Source organism: Eutrigla gurnardus (genome assembly GCF_963514095.1).
Source record: "Eutrigla gurnardus genome assembly, chromosome: 8".
In the NCBI taxonomy this organism is placed as follows: Eukaryota; Metazoa; Chordata; class Actinopteri; order Perciformes; family Triglidae; genus Eutrigla; species Eutrigla gurnardus.
The window spans coordinates 15,380,556-15,400,818 of record NC_139922.1 but is presented as its reverse complement, the minus strand read 5'-3'; the positions used below and the strand labels follow the sequence as shown (position 1 = coordinate 15,400,818).

Genomic DNA, 20,263 nt, shown 5'->3' with positions numbered 1-20,263 from the left:
AGAGGTGCCGGAGGGCTCTTGAACAGTGTCTTTGATAGGTCTCGACTAACTAGAGACAAGGTCAAAACCAATCAAACTGACTCAGGGAGCTGTTTCCTACTGGTAGTGCGCACAACTGCAGGCTAGCTCCCCAAACCCCTCGTTTGCTTTCTTTAAAGTGCACTCGTCAGGCAGTGTAGAGTCGGCCCCTGTGACTCGCCGGGAGGTTAGTCATGGCTCCAAAGTAATTAAAGGGAGAGTTGTTACACCCTAGCCAAACGAAAGAAGTCAGTCACTTTGCGATGACTGTGCTAAATCAGTCTCCACGGAGTGCTACAGCGAGTAAACACTTCATGTGCCTTCGCAACTCATCATGTCGTGGATCTATTGGGCGCTATGCGCTATTTCACACCACATTCCTGTTGGCTGCTGTGGAGGTAGCAATTACCTTTGCGTTAGGCTAACTGACTCACAGTAGCAGTTAAGTGTATGTGAGCTCCACATTAGCTCCGAGGTGTTCCACTGGAACTTGGGCTCTTTTCAGTCCACCAATAAACTTTAAATTGGAACTTTAATGGACAGGTTAAGTTTTTTATTAGCTGGTTTTAAGAGGTCTGCACTGTTTTGGTGCAAATAAATTGTGCAGTATGTCACACAATACGTTTGTCGATAAGCACACATCTCACATTTACCAATAAGAGAGAGGAGGAGAATCAATGGGATATATATATATATATATATATATATATATATATATATATATACATATATATTCTGTCATCTCTTGCCTTCTGTATATTTATCACACTACTGTTAACTATGCCATGGTTCTGTTTTCTGCACCATTTGTCTGTCTGTCTTTTTGTAAGTTCAATATCTATTACATTTCAGTGGCATGTCAAGTCATGGGCAAAAGAGTAACTTGTAACACTACCTTTTCACTGAATCCTGCTGAAGTAAAATGTATATGAATATGATTCCCTGTTCAAACGCGTATCTATTCATACAGGCCACGCCCATTTTTGACTTCACAGATTTTTCACTATCCTAGACAGGATTAAAGTAATCACTCAAATCAGGGTTATCTATTTCCGTGTCTTTTGATGCAGATAAAAAAAAAATGCATTAAAACTAAACAAAAGCATTGCGTAGCCTCAGTGGAGGTGCTGAGTGCCCTCTAGTTTCAAATGATGAATGTTTTATGCAGACTTACTTGACAGAGGACACGGTGCCTGTTGTGATGGAGTCAGTCTTGGAGAAGCTGGACTTAAGGTAGTCAGCAGTGTTGAAGCTTAGGTGCCCTGTCTGGTCCATTGTGAGCCCTGGGGCGATGCTGGCCCCAGCTGCGCCCACGGCAGGGACACCGGGAGCACCCGGGTTCCCTGGTGCCGTAGCGAGGACATTGGGCATCATTGAGGCCTCGGGATTCCCCGGCATTAGCTTCTGAATTGTCCTGATGTCATACTTCGAAGGGCGGCCCACTTTGCAAGTCTTAAAGGCGATGGCGCCACCCATGTCAGGGTTGCCCTCGCCGGGCTTAAAGAGGTGCAGGAACTTGACATTCTCCAGGTCATACTTCGAGGGCCGCTTGTACGCATTACCATTCTGTTGCTGTAGGCTCTCACCCATCTTCAGCTTCTGGATGAAGAAGTCATACTTGGAGGCTCGGGACGCCATGTTCTGCATGTGAGAGGGATTTGGAGGCTGAGAAGTACCCAGCTGAGGTCCTCCTGGCTGTTTGTGGTCCAGGCTGGGAGGGTAGATCTGCGCCTCAGCCCCTGGGTGGCACCCAGAGGTCTGGAGCATGGTGGCGCTCTTGTCTTGGGACAGTTTTGGGTTGAGGTCGTCTGGTTTGGGTGGGGAAGCATGTATGGGCCATGGTAGGGTCTCACCGGCTTTTAGCTTACGAATGTACTCTTCGTACTTGGAGAAGCGTGCACGCCGTGAGGCCTCCTCACTGCTGAGGGATGAGGGGTCTGAGGTAGCGGCTTTGAGCTTCTCAAAGCTGATCTTCTTGGTCAGCTCATCCCTTACCTGCTGGTCATCATAACCGAACATTCCCAAAAATTCATTCATGGTGTTGGCTGCATAGTCTCGCAGGGCAGATGCTTCTCCTGCACAGAGAAACGTACAGTAGTGAGCTCCTCTGCAAGAAGTACAATTCTTAGACTTTTTTAAAGCCACGTTGCTGAATCATGTAGAATTATAACCTAGCTCTCTTTTTTTTTTTTTTAAAGTAATTGTAATTTATGTGATGCAAACAGGAAAAGTGATTCTGCACTGCATGCTCGAGCAGAATCTGTACATCTCTGTGTATTTGTGTGTCTACAAACAAGCAGTCTGAGGCAAAGCTCTTCCTGTTTTGGTTGCATCTAAAGTCAGTCCTGCACAATTTGCAGGTGACTGTAGCAAAGGATTTTCCTTTGCTTAGTATGTCACACTATTAAAATTCAGAACGAGAATCCCTTTTGAAGCTAATGTTTTAAATAGATATTCTACATGTAAGAGCACTAAATCCTAGTAACCAAAGAATACAGGGGAAGCTATAGGGGAAAAAGATGTTTATACCACTTCCTAGAATTGAAGTAACACCATCAGTGCACTTCCCCACAGATTTTCAAAAGATGACTGATGCCGAAAGATTTGAAAATGACATAATTTTAAGTACTATCTTCCAGGAAATAATGGCCCGTTAAGTGCAATTCATAATCCCCCTGAGGAGCTTGGTGTAAGGTATTTGAAAATAACGTGATGATTGTGTCACGTTGGAGAGTAAAGAAAATGAATCCTTACCTCTTTTACACATTTGTACACTGAAACATCACTTTCATTTTAAGAGTCCATTAAATTGGACAACTTCCCCAAGGACATAGGCGAAATATAGTCAATGTATAGTTTAATTGCATTATGTGGAGATTAATTCTGGCCCATTAACTTTCAGCCAGGTGGGTGCAAGGGGTCAAAGAGTGGGGAAAAGGGAAACATTATTTTGCCTGAAAGCGATGGAGGGACAAAGTTATACATAAAGAATGAAAAAAGAAAAAAGGTACAGAGAGAGGGAGTGCGTGAGAGAGAAAATAAGAGAGAAATAGAGGAAGGATTTGTGTTTGCTTATCCAACTCAATTCCATAAATCTGTCAGACAGGACGGCAGAACACTGACGTGCTGGTAATGTCGAATGTTAATTTCACCTGGGTCATGTAAAAGCTTTGGCCTTCCTAACTCATCCTTGGCACAGTCACAGGACCAGGGTCAAAAACCTTTTTAAAAAAAAATGTTTTATTGCTTTTTTCCACCCCCATCACCATCAACACATGAGCTGGTGAGAAGTAATGCCAACTACCACCGGGGGTATTTAATACACAAATATTTCTGCCCTTGTCTCAGATTTCTCCGTTATTGCTAAATCAGTCTCTGTGCCCTGCTTTTCACATCTCCTGCGCAGCATGTAAAATAATCCCCAAATTTCCATTCAGTGCTTTGGAGTTGCTCCTCTGCACGGTAGATCAGCATGAAAGAGTATCTGGTGGATCGAAAGGGCATAAAAAATTTAGCAGAAATGGATCATGTGTTTGAGAGGAAATACCCCACAGATCTTTTCATCAAATCTACCATGTTTTCACTTGTACTGAAACCACAGAGTGACATATTGTATAGACAGGGATCTGCTGCAGGGTACACTGCAGTTTAACTAATCTTTTACATTTTAGTTTTTCCTTGAGCCAGGCGTGAAATATCATTTGACCGCTTAATATGCGATTTGGTATAACTTTCTTCTCCATTTAGGTGTTAATATTCTTAGTGCTTGGTTGGATTTTACTGCTACTGTATTTGTGAGGGGAGCTGAGGTCACAGTATATCATATGGCTCTAAAGTTAGCAGACCCACCCACACCGTGCGAGTCAGAAAATGTTACTACACTTTACTGAGTGAAGTATTTAAAAAAGGGGTGTGGTAGAATGGAGGGAAATCATATTTCTTTTAAACCCTTCTGATCACTAATATAAAAATTGTCAAGGCTGATTCTGTATTGATTGAGAATCGATTCATGTCTGTTGACTTTTGCTTTAGAGTAGGTATCAAATTAAATAAAACATCTATCGTTTTTGCAGCAGAGTCAATTGCTAATTATTGCAGAGAGACTAGTAGTTCCCGTCATGGGAGCACTGACATCTCTTTTTTTATTCATATTCTATTTGCTTATGGTATTATCATCACCTTCTCCGAAAAAATGAGTCAGGTCTCTTTATTCATCGGTGGCGCCATGTGGCGTGCTATCAACGAAAGGCAAATTATTGGACTAAAAGGATTATGTCTGGGACTGACAGGAGATAACCTCTCTAAAACATCATGTAAATTAGTTTTAAACTCATTCCCTCCATGGCTGCATGTCAGGTGACACCAGGTGGGAAACTATGTGGGTTAGGTGAGTTAGCCCCACCGCTACTGCTACCACCCCCACCCCGTTCATACATAAATAACTAAATAAATAAACCTCACATCTGACATTTCCCTCTGCACCCTCTCTGGTGTCACTGCAAAATCTACAAACAAGTGGTTTCTAATCTCGACACTTCAGGCAAGTGAAACCCAACACACAGCACATACCTGCCTTGTCTATATTTGAGGCAATTATGCCACATTTTCCCTCCCACATGTGATAACAGATGGACATTATGTCTCCTTTTGGCTGACCAAACATGGCCATCAGTGTGGCATAGCTCCTCTCCGCAGGACGCTGAGAGGCAGAGGTGTCGCTGATGATAAAGGTGCACGCCAGTGGCTATATATGGACTAATCTAGAGCTTGAATAGCCTCTAAAGGGTGTCGGTTTTTGATCGCATGTGCACAATGTAAAATGTTTCAATATATAGCGTGGTTTCAGTGGAGTTCAGCCAGAGAAAGTTCAGAACTGTGGGGTTATTTTACATGGTGCAATAATTTCAATAGATTTGTAATTATTTTATTTTTTTAAAAAGCAATTTGTGTTCATGTCGGTGAATTAGTTTTAAGAGTGTTTTAGTTTAAATGGGCAGCGGCAGCCTAATAAAGAGTTGCTTTGAATAAATGACATTATGTGCATTTGTTTTGACTAATTTGACACGCGCACACAAAACTGTAAGGAGCTTGAAACTTTCTCGCTGTTTGTTGAGTTAATTAACAGGCGGTGAATAGAGGAGGGCTTTGAAACGGCTTGAAATGAACAATAACCTCTTACAGTGAACCCAGAATTGCAAATGAGAGTCATGGTCAAGCCTGTTTGATCCATCGCTATGAGCATCTCTGTCATTGCTTTCATAGTTTTTATTCATTGGTTTCTTTTTCCTATTGACTGGCTTATGAGGGCTCTAATGCGACATCTAAATTATCTAGGAAAAGTATTCTGGGGTTTCGCACTGATAGGAAATCCGCACGATGCCTCAATGTGAGGAGTTAAATGTTTTGAAGGTCGCAGTTTCTCTCATTGATCTTGCAATGTTTGTTAATTACATTGTCACTGATGTTGTGAGAGATAATTAAGCCACTATGTTTATATGCATAATTATGTGCACTCCGCATCAGCCTTTGAAAGACAGCGGCGAGAGGGGGAAGAGAGAGAGAGAGAGAGAGTGAAGAAAAAAATGTTTTAATTGTGAGCTGAGCAGAAACATGGCAATATAGATGCCCTAGTTACAATCAACAAAGAGCAACTCTGGAAAAAAAAAAAAACACTCTAAAGACAAGATTTGCAACTGATGCAGTATGCTCTCCCCGCAGTCTTCAAACACTGGCTTTGTTGTGAGATGTAAAGTAGTGAGGGAGCCAGTGGAGGGAAAGGTGTAGGCCTGCTACGCAACAGTAATGCATATTTACAGACAGGCATTTTTTTTTAACAGCCATGAAATAAACACAAAATGACTAATTAAAACCACAAAGCCTTTTTTGCATCTGAAATGAAACCTGCTTCATTTTCTGAGAAGCCCCTGCCCCCAATGCTGCGTGTGGCCTGAGCTGTTACAAAAAAGAAATACAGACAAAAGGAGCTTGTGTACATGACTCTGAGGTAGCTACCTAAACCTAGATGAAAGACCAAAAAACTGTTAAAGTGAGGTGAGCAAGCACAAAACAAAACTTGTTTTTGTACCGCAACAACCGTTCTCACCTGCAAATTGACAGGTTTTTTTTTTTCTCCTCTGGGTTTCTGTGAAACACGCTTTATATATTCGTATAACCCAGCCATGTTTTTTCTCCTTTTTTACAGCTCCGTGTTTTAACTCAGCTGCTGTACAAAGGCCGATCTCTCCTATAAGTGTGTGTGCATCGAGCTTCAAGGGTCACGAAGTGTAAAAGGCGCTTTCTTAAAAGAGTGTTTGTGCTGTTAACAAGTGCTCTTGCTACTTCCGGATGAACGTCGTATTATTTATAGGGGATATTATGAGTGATTTGCAGAAGCACATTGTATAAAGGTGTTTCTTAAAATATGTCCAAATCTGCTCACAACAAACACACAGAGTGACGGTTGTTTGTGAGAAGATAATAACATACTTAAGCGTCGTTTGGCACTGCACTATAACTTCCCTATTTCTGACATATTTGACAATAGATCTCTTGGATTTGACAACTGTGGGGAAGGAAGAAAAAAAAAAACCCAGAGCTCCTCCACGGCAGACTCCAACTCTGTGCAATAGAGGAGTTTGAAGCGGTGGCTAAGTTTAGTGAGCTTAGGGAAAATCAAAGACTCAATATGTAATCCTGGGTGTAATATGAAGCTTAGCCTGGTCCTGCCATGCGCTCTTGGCCCACAGCTGCTGGGAGAGTGCATAAACAGCCTCGCGTTGTAAGCCTACTCCGTTTCTGAATTTCTTTGTGCCGTTAACCACACACTGACAAGTTCCTGCCCCCCCCACCCCACCACCCTCCCCGGCCTGCCAGTTGAATCTGTCTTTAGTGCAATAATGTCACTGGCTATTCATAATGTAACTCTAGAGTGTCTCTTTCCAATCATGGGCACACTTAAGCTTATGTGCCCTCTATCTAAGCATTTGCCCCTTAATACTATGGAGTGGAATGTTTTGAAGGGCGAAGGCGGTTTAAGATGTTTGAATGTATGGTACGGCCGAGACGTCAAGAGAGAAAGATTTACCTGTAGAGGAGAAAGGTGCTTGGCGACTTTGGGCCTCGCTTGGTGGCATGTAGGTGTTTTCCTTTGAAGGCCTGTCTTCAGTTTCTTTGTCGTCATGGTAACTGCCATCCTGAGAACCCGCCGTGGGCTCGGCCTCCTCGGCGTTGTCGTCGTCATCGTCGTCGTCGTCGCTGCAGCCGGTGGGCTGCACCATGTACACGCCCTCAGGGGGGCCATCTTCGTCATTGCTGACTTTGTGTTCATGCTCCCGTTTGTCGCCGGGAGCTGGCGGCTCGTCGCCGTACTCGCCGTTCACCCACTTCTCGATGGCCTCGCGTCTCTTCTGGTCCTCCTCCAGGCTCTGGCTGAGGTTCAGGCTCTCTGGGAAGTTGGTCTCGTTGTCATCGTAGTGGGAACTGCCACGCTCGCTGTTTTCTGCTACACTCTGGTCACCCTCGGCATTCTGGGAGCTGCTGTCGAACACCACCTGGCGGCTCAGCTTGGCACAGATAGCGTTGAGTTTTAGGCCACCTTTCCTTTTGGCGGCCATCTTGGATTTTCCTGAGGTCGTTTCAGTGCATAAACTCCTTTCAGCTGATGGAAAAGAGAAGAAGAGGAAAAAAAGATGTTAGATGATGTTGTTCATCATCATTATCTGTGTGACAGTTTAAGATATGTAACTTTTCGCTCAATGGGCAATTTATAAAAAATTACTTCAGCATCACCAGAAACATAGTTTGAACTCACTTTTCCACGTCAGTAACTGATTTTAAACATCGCAGCAACACTGAAAAACAACCCTGCGAAACGGTGACTGCTGCTATTAATAACATCCAAAAGCACTTAACAATAACAGCACAAGACTGGAAGGACACGCGGAGATACTGTACATATCTTTCTAAGTCACACCTCTTCGGTCAGCTCAGAGTTTAAAGCAGTGGTGGAAAAAAAAAAAAACCACAGGCAGATAGGTATCAGACCCCCTACGGTACTACAAGCAGCAAATACACGGCTACATAATCCTTCATATGACAGCGCTATAGAGACACTGTGAAATGTTATCTTCACTCTCACCTCGAGAGGCTGTGGTCCTGCCACTGAGTGGGGGGCTGCACAGCATTAAAGCTGTCAGGATGTGGAGTGAAAACACTGAGCACTTTTGGTCTTTTTGGAGCCGCATTCTCACGTCGGCTGTTCAGTGGGATTAGAGCCAATAACTGTTTCTGTATAGGCTGCTGGGTCACTTTATTAAAAAAGTGATGTACCATCATTCCACCCTCTGCTGTTTTTTACTGTCCCTCTAGCCGAGACAGTAACACACATACATCCAACAAAAAAAATGTAGTTACCATGTTTTACATATCTTAACTTAACAAGACATACCGCACAGTCTCAACACACACCCCCAGTGCGGCCTCTCTGAACAATAGAGCGTGATAGTGTGTGCTTTGGGGCAGGAATGGGTGGCATTATTTCAACCCAAGTGTGGCTATCTTTATAACATGTCCTGTGATGAGGCAGGAGCAGCTGTCTGTGGCATTCCATATCCAGAGCTGCCTTTTTAGGGCAGAAACTGCACTCTCTTACCTTTCGCTTTATTTCCAGAGCCACCAAAGTTCACCTTCTCACTGCGTTTTCCAGACTCAAAATCAAGGCCAGATCTTTATCAAGTTGTAAATAACTCTTTTTAAAAAGCAGGGAGGAGGTGGAGGTGACCGTGAGTAACACCAAATTTATTGCATTAAAAAAAAAGAAAAGAAAAAAAAAACACCGGGGATCACACAATGCCTTTTTAACTTGTAATCCGTTTTTTTTTATTCGGTCGTATCTAAAGCTTTTGTCACTTGAGGCTCTGTGAAAACAGTTAAACAGCATGCCACAGCAGAGATATGTCTCCTTGTGTGCCGTCGTATTGAATCTTAACTCAGCCACACTGTGGTTAAGATAATACGCTATAGTGAGCCACGGACGCACCATTTCAGCAGACAAAAACGTGTGATATGAGAGGTAACAAAGTTCTCTTTTAAAGACTCAATTCACTTTCCGTAACAATGAGCACGAGCCTCTTCATTTTCCCCTCTCGCCATAAAGCCAAGCACAATCATGTGTGAGCCATTGCCGGCATTATGTAAATCACATCGGTGCAACATAAAATCCTGTTTTCATTTTCTTTTGCAAAGCTGTGGAATCATTAGAGGATATACAATTTGAAGGAGTTTACAGATCACCCCCGTCTCCAGACAATGCACCCTGTGCTCCCCACACATGCTTTCTCAGTTACTGTATTTACATTGCAGACTTCCTCTCCGAAACAATGGCTTCAGGAATTATGTAGTTTTGAGGGGGCCAGTATATCAGGGGCACATTACTGTACAATTTAGTGCGAGACAATTGCAGGCGGGGGGTGAAAGGGTCACGTTTAGGAAGACGGCGATTTTTGAAAAAAGAAAACAAAAAGAAATCAGCTGGAAAAACTATTAAAGACGTGAAGTTTTTTTTTTTTTTCAGAAATACTTGCCAAAGGAAGATTGAGGTCATTTGGGTGTTGCAGTGAAGGTCATTTCTTTCCGTTTACTGTGTTCAGTATTTCATGCTTTAACTACCGATTTCCTTTGCATTGCAATCTCAAGCTCCTTGTAGGAAATGACCCCGGCACAGTTGTTTCTTTCCATTAATGAGTATTTATGTGTGATTTTCTGTTAACAATACAGGGTGTGTAGAGGATTAAGTACTGGTTGAGCATCTAAGCAGGCCTCTAACTGAATTATCCTGCAGCTTTAAGCACATATGCAGTGTTTTCTTTGTAAAAGGTAGGGCGTGCTTAAGACAAATAGTAATATTATGGACTTCCCGTGAGGAGGAGCACGCTATGGTTCGATGGTTTATGGAAGCTGTCTACGCTGTTATTTATGGTGAGGGTTTCTGTCCACAGCAGCTTTTTTTTTGCCTTTGCTTACAATAGGGATTGCCATGGTAACACCAAGCTGTTTACCTCAAGTCGTTTGTGTGCATGATAGCGTACAATGAGATAAAATCTGTGGGGACCTACATGGAAGAACAACTTTTCCCTCTGGGACCAACTCCCCCACCTCTCCGAGAGTCCAGTAAGCATTCTGCCTTATTAATGAATATCAGACAGAAAAACAACACTGTCACATGCGTTGGACATTATTTACCGTCTGTTTTAGCCTGGTGTGCTAATTGTCAAGGAGGAGACACCTCAGTAAGCACTGGGAGTTGGAAAAAACAAACAGGCAGGTTTGAATTCGGTAACAACAGCTGAAACTAATTTTTCCGACTGCTTACGTTAACCGTGACATTATTTTTACTGGAAACAGTGCAGGGCCACAAAGGAGTGCCATATACTGTCTGTATAAGGCCAAAACCTGAGGAAAAGGTCCCGAAACTATTTGGAATACATTTAGACTCGGTCAGGTTCTTTTTCATCTTCAGTCAAAAATAAGTGCATCAAAGTTCTTTGGCTGTCTGTTTCTTCTCAGCGCAGGATGACACGGCTTGTGTTCGAGCCGAGCCCGCTGCACTGACAAACTTGCTCTTCCACAGCTCTAAGCCCCACAGGTCTTGTTGGGTTTTTTTTGATGCAGTGTCTCTGTTTGTGTGCCAGAATGATATCACGCCCAATCAAGTGGTGTTTCAAATCCTAATAACGCTGTTGGAAGTGCATTATTTGTGTGAACGTGCGCAGACTGTAATCAAGGCAGCGCCGCGTAAAAGATGTGGCGGTTGAGACCGGCTGTGACTGGCAGGGTCACGGCTTTACATCCATCCGTCATATAAGACGGGGGCAGCTTGTGTCCAAAACGGTAGTTTAATCACCTCATGGAAGATGCAAAGTCACATAAACAACGTGTAGAAAATTGAATAACTTGACGTTATTGTTCATTCAAAGTGCAGCGCCGCACCATAAACAAGGCCGCTCCCCGCCGTGTTAGTGCGGAGCGAGCACACGGGAGGGTCCGTATATAAGAGACATAGATATTACCTGTTTAAACTGAAGGCTTATCTCTTCACCTAATCAAACACAGGTACAGGGCTTGTTGGAGATTCCTGCTGAGTTCAACATGACTGACACAGGGACCACCCACCCCCCCCTGCAATATCACAAGTTAATTAATACAAACAGGGTCTGGGAGATGTCTGTTCAGCTCAGGATTATTTTACAATATGCAACCGAGAGCTCTTTAAAATATCCCAGTTATAACTTTATGAACCTTTGGCAGATTAATCGGCGGGGCCGCGGCTCCCTGTATGTAGCTCAGTGAACCTTTTGTGTCTCCGGCTCTCAAGGGAGATGTATGTGTGCGAGAGCGTGTGTGTGCACGAGTGTTTCAGGGAAAATCACTGAGCCACACAGGCAAACATACACAGACACACTTGGAAATTATCATGTTTTTATTTTTGCAAATTTACAGCTTGCAGGAAGAGAATGTTTTCCTCTTCTCTCCCTCTCTCTCTCTCTCCCCCCCTCTGCATGGTAGAGAGGCCGCGGTAGCCGCAAGGAAGTCAAGCGGAAAGCCACTGATGGACAACTACGCCACGACACACAGACCCAGGCATCTGGCCCCTCTCTCATTTTTATTACACAAGAATAACAATAAGCAGGTCGTCGACCCCGCCGTGAGATTTTGCCACAGTTTTCCAACAGTCGGTGCAGACGATGCTGAGAAATTTCCATTTTTCCGCATGCATATTTAATTGAGTTTTGTCCCAGTGGTGCGGAAATGATTTGTTTTTTGCTCTCTGTTCACTTGACTCCTCTTCGGAGTCGCTAACCCTGATTAAGACGTTCCCGTTAATTTCCCAGCGCACACCTTTTTTTTGTGCATTAATGGTTCTGATCGTCTAATTAAAACTTCTCAGCTCGGCTGCTGATCACCGCTCGTTGTGCCTCTGACCTGAAGTTTTAATTGCCGCATCAGAAGCGATAATAATAATTTTGAGGTTCTGATGATTAAAAACAATGCCATTGCCAACTAGTTGATAGATGGGGGTTTAGGGGTGGGCACATCTGAGGAGAAGTTTATGTAGAGAAGGGATTTGGAGAGGGGGGTGTTAAGGCGGGTACACGCTACCAAGGAGCAAGAAGTGTGGGTTGGGGGGGGGACAACTACTCGAGGTGATCACTGAGGGGAAGGGGGTGGCAGAACATATTGAAATCTCGTAGCCCTCCTGTCTCTCATAGTCCTCCTGAAGAAACTGGTTTGGCTGGGACTGGGACTTAGCTTTCCCCACCTCAAATCTAAATCTGCAACTGACTGATCCACTTTGGAGCTCTACTCACTTGGCAGGTTTGCCAGGTTAGGAGAGAGAGGCAGAGCGAGAGAGCGATAAAAGCACATAAACGATGACGACAGTCCAATACCCTGTGCTTATTTTCATAAAAAGATAATAGCACAGTAGGCGCAGTACAAAAGCCACATTGTTCGTAAAGTGAATGGAAAAAAAAAAAGGAACCTACAGTGACTCGGTCATAAAACACGATACCGATCAGATACGGAGATTACGGTCAAAACAGGAGAAGTTGTGATCTTTTTAAACGTTGCTTTCACATGTACTTTACTCATCACGCAAACTACAGAAGAGAGAGAGAGAGAGAGAGAGACCGTGCACCCGGGAAACCGCCACCAGCGCCAATCTGTCACATTTGGTTCTTTTTTTAGCCACTGGGTCTGTTAATGGATTTTTTTTTTTTAGGTCCCGCTACAGGATAAAGATTCTTCTGTGAAACATATTGTACATGAATGCAGGCACACACATAAAGTACACAGACATGTGCACATAGAGTCAGGAGGTAGGTGTCTTCTCTCCTGTGCCCCCTCCCCCTGCTCCTCTCTCTCTCTCTCTCTCTCTCTCTCTCTCTCTCTCTCTCTCTCTCTCTCTCTCTCTCTCTCTCTCTCACAAATGTATTTTATTATTAATCAGTTGGTTGCACATCTGCCTGTTTGTTGTTTTTTTCTATCAATAAAGCACTTATTGCTTTTAGTCTAGAACGTGACCTTGCGCGTTGTGTGCTGTCTTTCTGGGGATGCCGACCTTGAAGGACCCGTTTGGACTATTTCACCTCGGCTCAGACCGCGGGCTGTTATCAAACACAAGCCCTCAGCCAAATGCCACGCTCCTGTCACACGGCCGCGAAACACAAAGAAAACACTGCGGCCGTTTGTGTCTGCCTTTGTCCTGCAGTCTCACACACACACACACACACACACACACACTAAATGCACAGGACAATGGCTGAAGAGCACAAAGTATATTTCAAGTGCAGGCGGAAGAGGAAAGACGTTGAACTTGAGGGCAATCAGGCAGGAAAGTTGAAATCTAAGGACAAATACGCCCTCTGGGCTTCATCACAAACAGGGTAATTATGGTGTTTTCCAGAACAGAGGACAAGCAGCGTAAAATGGTCTTAGGGAGAGAGAAAAAAAAAACAATCTGACATGAGTGACATGAACCGTTCTGACAGCCGCGTACCAAAACAGCCAACTTTCATCGAGTTTGCTGCTCAGGGTAATTCATGGGACACGCGGCTAACTTGTTAAAATTGTACATCAAATCTGGACTCACAGCTGGCACCAGATGACGACTTAATTTCTAAGTGTTTGTGTCACGGGAGGCAACAAAACTTTTGCTTTTAAAAAATACACAATGGCACGTAAGTCCCCACTCCCCCCCCCCCGACTGAAACAGGGGAAATTTATTCCTACAGCTTTGTTTGAAGCTCGGCTCCCATGTTCGGTTTCAAGACACCAGGAGTGCAATTTGATAAGCCAACCCGCCATGGTAAATGAGCAGACGACCCCTGTGTCCCTCCCTCATGGTTGCCGCGCTCGGTGCGGCTGCAAGCCAGTGTGGGTACTGCAACGGAGACGGAGCTCAGCGGTGCACCTCTCAAGGGCCCTTGAGCTAATATCTGTACAGATTAACTGCTTCAGTTGTATTTTGGTCACGGGGATCTCTCTTTGCCTTTGTGGCTTGTTGGGAGGGAGAAGGGGAGATTTGTGTGTGTGTGTGTGTGTGTATTGTGTGTGTTACTCGCACACTTTCTGCTGCGGCGAAGTGAACAGCCTGCTCACCTAAGAGGTCAGGAGCCGCCAGACTGGTATATGTCACTCCATGTCATTATCTTTGGGGGCCATATTTAATTTACCAGAATCTGGAGCTACGCTGCTGAGTAAGTCATCCCCATCTTCTTACCATCACCTACTCCCTCTATCTCACTGCAGGACACACACACACACACACACACACACACACAGTGTCAATCCTCCAGGGTAAACTCAGCACACGCCGCTCCATTAGTTATCAATTAAGTCTGGAAATCTCCACCTGGCTTACACACACACACACACACACACACGCACAGATGAAGCCGGCACACATACAGTACGTAGCACCCTGCTCGACAGGAAGTCAGGGAGAGCGTGCCTTATTTGACTACGGGTGTGGGTGAGCGAGTGTGTTTGTGTGTCCGTTGTTCGGGTGGCACTCTCGTCCACGAGGTTAACCTTGATATGAGGCCCTGTCGGTCCAGATAATGTCAATCAATGACAAGCCCTCACAGATAACCCCTAATGTGAAGCCTAAAAAGCAAAGCTGTTTAGATCTTTAGACATGCCCCCTTTCACCAGCATATGAATTGCATTACAAGGAAATGAACTGTGGCATTTCTTTAATAAGACTCGTAAGACATTTTGACAGCATATAAGGCACTCTGCCGTGGAAAAAAAAAATTAAATAATGCCCCCTCTGACAAAGCCTCCTCACACAAGGCAGCGTTCTGATGGGCAGATCCGAGTCCCCCGTTAAGTGGAGAGGAAAAAGAACATGTAGGGAGGGAGGAAAAAATAACCTCCCCCCCCCCCCCCAAGCTCCCGGGGACTTCTTAATTGATTTCCAAGGTTACGTTTCAAATTTGTTTTTCAGATACGGGGGCCTTGTGAACGAGAGCGCAAGTCAATGTTTTTCAAGCAATTTCCCTAAATATCGGCCCGGTTTGGAACGTTTGCATCCGATCTCGTTGACCTCCTTCCCATCTCCTCTCTCCTTCCTCCCTTTGCTCTTTTCTCTCTCCTCTCTCTCCTTGAAAAGAAAGAAGGGGGTTGACATTAACCCAAAACAGCATGTATTTCCAGACAGGATGCCACGCGCTGACAACATCGATCCCTGGCTCCCATTAAAACATTTGCTCTGCCTGACAGACTTTCCCTCTTTTTCGGACTATATATGCCGTAGAATGAATCACAGGTGCCCGTTAAAATGTCACCCTGAGCCGGTTCCCTACCTGTCCAAAGGTGATCCACGGCTCCCTCAAAGTCTGAGCCTTTTTCTAAAATCGTATTCTACACTTTCAGCAATGAAAGTATTCTTCGTATGAAGCATGATTAAAGTTTGATCAAAATACATTCTTTGTAGGGCTAAGAGAGGAAGTGATGGGAATGAGCCTTCCTGCTTGTGGAATTTGCATTTTAGACCCCGCGGCTGTGACTCAGCTGCCAGAACTTTGCTTTGTTATCTTCTACTTTTCTGATAGGCAGGATGAAAGTGACAATAGGGTTGATATGATATATGACATTTTAAAGGGTGTCCGTGAACGGTTGTGGGAGCGTGAGTACGTGCATAGTACATGGTGAAAACGTGTGTGTGTGTGTGTGTGTGTGTGTGTGTGTGTGTGTGTGTGTGTGTGTGTGCTGCCTGACAGCAGGGCATTGTGGGCCGTGCTCTCCTTCTGCTCCTCTCTAGTCTAGTAGCTGCAGGTCACATCATTTGGCCCCGAGACGCAAACTGTCGAATACGCACACTGACGTTTCTACACAATGAGGGAAAAACTGATCCACGGCGAGGATAAACACGCCGCCGTGTCAGCGATGGGTGCTGAAACAGCGTGCTTTAACCAAAAGTTCAATGTGAACTGGAAGGCGGAACTTAAACGTGGCAGTTTTACACCTACAACAGGAAATTTTTTGTTTCTGGGAGTTCAGTGGAAGGAGAAATATGCCACGACTGAATTTGAAGGTGTGATAAAACAACACTCAAAATAAGGGAGAGGAGAGAAAAAAATGTCAAATGACTGTGAAAAGATAAAACAAGCAAAGCTGCTTTACAGGGATAAAAAAAAAAAAAAAGGTGCTGTCTATTTTGGGTCTGAGTATACAAAGGAAGTGCTGCTAAGTTGACTCAAACAAATAAATTTGCTTTTGATGAAAACCACAGCGACTTCTTTTGCATTCTACACCAAACCCACATTATCCTCATGACGTGCCACATTTATAAGAAGCTCCTCGCTAAATTGTCGAGCACAAACAACTGAAGGTTTACAAGCAGGCGCCGTGTTGACGGCTGAAAAGGTAATTTTATTTGAAAAGTGACAGGTTAAAGGAAAAGCCTCAGAAGTGAACGCGCAGCGTTCGCCTATTTGCGCTGGATCCAGCTGCCCGTTTTACATTTCTCCGACATTAATATTCCTCTTATTATTATTTTAAAGTGAAAACGGATACTCTGTTGAAGTGCAAATCTGATGAATTACGGGAGCAGATTGCTGCTATTAATTATTAAAACCTATTTTATAAATATTCAGGTCTGTCATGCATCTAATAATGAACGCTTTAGAGGAGGTTACTTCCCGTGCGCATCCTAATGTGTCAGAAATATCACTTTTAATCACGCTCGTGTCAGCAAGCGCTGGGTTTGAACCTGCCCGAAAAAATCTACCAAATCAAGGAAAGTCGGCTGGCCTACTACTGTGCTCATCACAGCTCCTCCATTCCTGCTGTTTCGCATGATCCACGTTCTTCTCCTGGCCCGTCTAAAGAGGTGGAGAACACCTCCCAGCTCCCCGCTGCATTCTTACCGTGGTAATTTGAATGGAGAATAATGCATCGGCAGCACTCTACCCTTCTGGACACACCTAGTCCCAGCGCTACCGCTGCCATATGCTGTGTTGATACATATTCATAACACTTTCTCGTGTGTTGAGTGTTGGTGTGCAATGAGGCTTAAATGAGTGTCTCACAACTTCAAATGGGAAGAGGGAAAAAAAAAAAGAAAAGAAAAGAAAAAGCCTGGCACAAAGAAAGTTGGACTGCTCTTTCCCCTTTTTTTTCCACTCTCTTTTTTTTTTATCACTTCCTCTTCTGCGACAAGGACAAGTTTAGTGATGATGGTTAATCGCCGCGTTTCGGGATGAGCGAGAGGCCGCGCCGACGGAGGGTTGTCGGCGAGATTGTCGGCGGCAACTGCCAACGTGGTTGGATAAACTGTACCACCGTCAGGTGGAGCGGTCTCGCAATGACACTGCACCACAACCTCCATACACCCCTGCAGAATGCTACACACACACACACACACACACACTGTGGAGCACTCTAAGATTAACGCTGTCAGAGCTACAATGATACCCCTTCATTATCTGCACACGGGGCCTCCTTCCTGCGCCCGCTTGCCTCACTGTCCTCTCCACTGCTTTTCTATGGAGGTAGTAATTACCAAAGCTAACATTTCTTGCACTCCGTGCCTCCGACCACCCTCCACTTACCCATTATTTCTTTCTTTTTTCGCAGCCGCTTTCAAGTGACATGCCAGCTTTTTTGCCAACTGGTGACACAGCTGAAGGTATGCCGGTGTTTGCGGCGGCACCAGTGTGACTCGCCGAGTGTGTGCGAGCGCTGTATTATGAGATTATTTGGTGCCCAGCTGATGCGCAATAAAGACACCAGTGTAGTACCCCAGATTCAGATCAGTCCTCTGGGTCAAACACTCATTGTGTTACAACAACAGAGAAGTGCTTGATGTTCCACTGCAGTATCTGTTGTACTATACATTGTTGGTTTAACAGGCTGGGATCAGAGAGATGCTCCCTCTTGGATGGCATTTTCCATTACCAACAATGCTCTTACTCGTTGGCTTTCTTCTTCCTCTCCCACTGGAGCTATGGCTTTATCAAAGGTGATAGCTTGCTCAGGCGCATTTTCTCAAACGTCTTCTTCAGCCAGCCATTTCCCTAGCCGCTCTCGGGTAAACGTCACTCATAAAAACCAGGGGAGATTTGACGGTTAGATCAAAAAGAACGGAAGGACAGCAAGGAGATCGGGGAGGGGGTGTGGGGTGGGGGGGCTAAAAGAGGAACAGTACCCTCCTCCCTCCATCTGACGCCAATGTCAGATGGAGGGAGGTAATTCCTCCAAGCGGGGCCTTTGTTTTCAGACGCAAATACAACAAAACGTCGGGGTGCTGCCACGAGACATCAAAATGGGTGATTTTGACTTCAGAGGGTCTTCAGATGCTCGAGGAGCTGAGAGAACAGAAGGTACCAGCAGGCTGTTAACAACCAAAGCAGGAACCGTGCCAGAAAGACTCTCCTCCCAAAATGCCAATCGGCACCAGATCAGTAAAGACTTCCGCCCTAATGTAATATCCCACCTGAGCACTTTCATCTGCTGAAAGTGAAATGACTTGAAAGCTTATCGGCTGCTATTTATTGTACCATTGAGATAACATGCTTAAAAAGAAAAGAAATTCCACAGGTAGGTGCCATAAATGCAGCAAAGACAAAAGCGAAAGAACCGCAGACAAAGACCGACACAGAGGTTCTTCAACAGGTGCCTTAAAGGCAGGAATTTTATGTCCTTTGCCTCGCAGAGAGATTTTCATCAGCAAATCAAAGACTCGCTTCTTTGCGAGACCCGAGTTGTGTCGTGACACGCCGTGAGGGACGTCCGCATTTTCCCCCGGTGTTTTTCTCGCTCATTCTTGGAGCATTAGGCTCACTCTAAATAGCCTCAAGGAGATTAGGTTGGCTCATATTCAAATGCACATTTCTTTCTAAAACCCACTCCACGAGTGGGCCAAGGAGATCAGCGCAGGAGCCTGGTGAGACGGTAGTCAGAGAAGATTCTGTCACGTATAAATCAGCTGAGGGTGGGGGGGAGGCAGAGTGAGAGAGGGAAAGGCTGAGGTAAAAGACAAACAAGTGTTGGCTCTGCTATATGAGTTTAGTTAGCTAGAGAGTTAGTGCATGAGTTATGGCTAGCGAAGGGCTGAGGGACGCTGTATTTATGAGGGGACTGAGTGAGTGTTAAATCCCTGGTAAGAAATAAAGTCGTCCCTGAGCGAACAGGGGAAACATTTCACTCAGTCTAAGAGGTGCCTTGAAAAAAATGAAAGCCATCCTTCTTCCAGAGGAAGCACTATTCCGTATTCCCTAAAATTGCTTTATTCCTTAAAAATGCTATAGATCACAACCAAGTGGATTGAATCTCATATTTGAATAGAGAGGAGGATTCTCCGTCTACATAATATCAAGGGAGTTCACGAGCCGAGGAAAGGGAAAGAGTATGATTCTTCTAAAATTGCATGCGGATTTTCTGAGGGATCTTTGGCTGATGGAGGGGGGGGGCTGCCAAAACACAGTGCACTTGTTGCAGTGCAAGGGAGAAAAGTTTTCCACTGTGGTTTACAGGATTTTTTTCCCCAATTAAAATATTTCAATTAAGGTACATAAATGGATCTGAATATGTATTCATCTTTATAAGTGCAGATCTTTGAATTCCTGAATTTCTTTTTCCGTTCTTTGTTTCCTTACAAAAACTGCAATGTGAAGTCAAACTTTATAGGTCAGAAACACAGACAGGTCGAAGGCCAATGGAAAATAGGAGAAACTTCATAATGCATTTGGTGCATATTCAATTCTCACTCAGACCTCTCTTCCAACCCAGCAAGTGGTAATAACAATTATTACTTAAAAAGGCTATAGTTCTGCATTAACTTAAAAGGCTGTATCTTTTTCTTCCCCTCCAGCCTGTGCGGCCTCACTTACCCTAAGTATCTTCATAAATCACCAGTTACTGTTAACATGTACTCCACAATTCAGTCATCAATCTCCTACCAGGTCAGAGTGAAAACAGAGGGGGAAATGTCTGCTTAGTAAAATGTCTCTCTCGTGAATGCTGCTACCACCACCCACTATTCAAACGCACACACACACACACACACACACACACACACACACACACACCAGATAAATAACAAGCACACGCGCCCGGCACACAGCAACCAGAGCAGTCCTATGGGACTCGGGAGCGGTTGCCAGATCGCCACGGTAACGCAAGCCAAATTCAATTCCGACTTCACCTTTCACTCGGGTAGCTGGTTCCATTTGTTATAAAA

The 20,263-nt window shown here is 44.5% G+C and overlaps 1 protein-coding gene across 11 annotated transcripts in view; it reads right to left on the bottom strand.

The window, feature by feature from the left end:
• casz1 (castor zinc finger 1) overlaps positions 1–20,263 on the bottom strand; it is a 95,168-nt gene that overhangs the window by 28,455 nt on the left and 46,450 nt on the right. For all 11 annotated transcript variants that reach the window (XM_084015747.1, XM_084015744.1, XM_084015748.1 and 8 more), the window contains exons 2-3: positions 7,103–7,675; positions 1,193–2,093 (exon numbers count right to left, since the gene is read on the bottom strand). In XM_084015747.1, coding sequence (XP_083871873.1) covers positions 1,193–2,093; positions 7,103–7,631 — 1,430 coding nt within the window. In that variant the 5' untranslated portion in view covers positions 7,632–7,675. The remainder of the gene's footprint in view (positions 1–1,192; positions 2,094–7,102; positions 7,676–20,263) is intronic.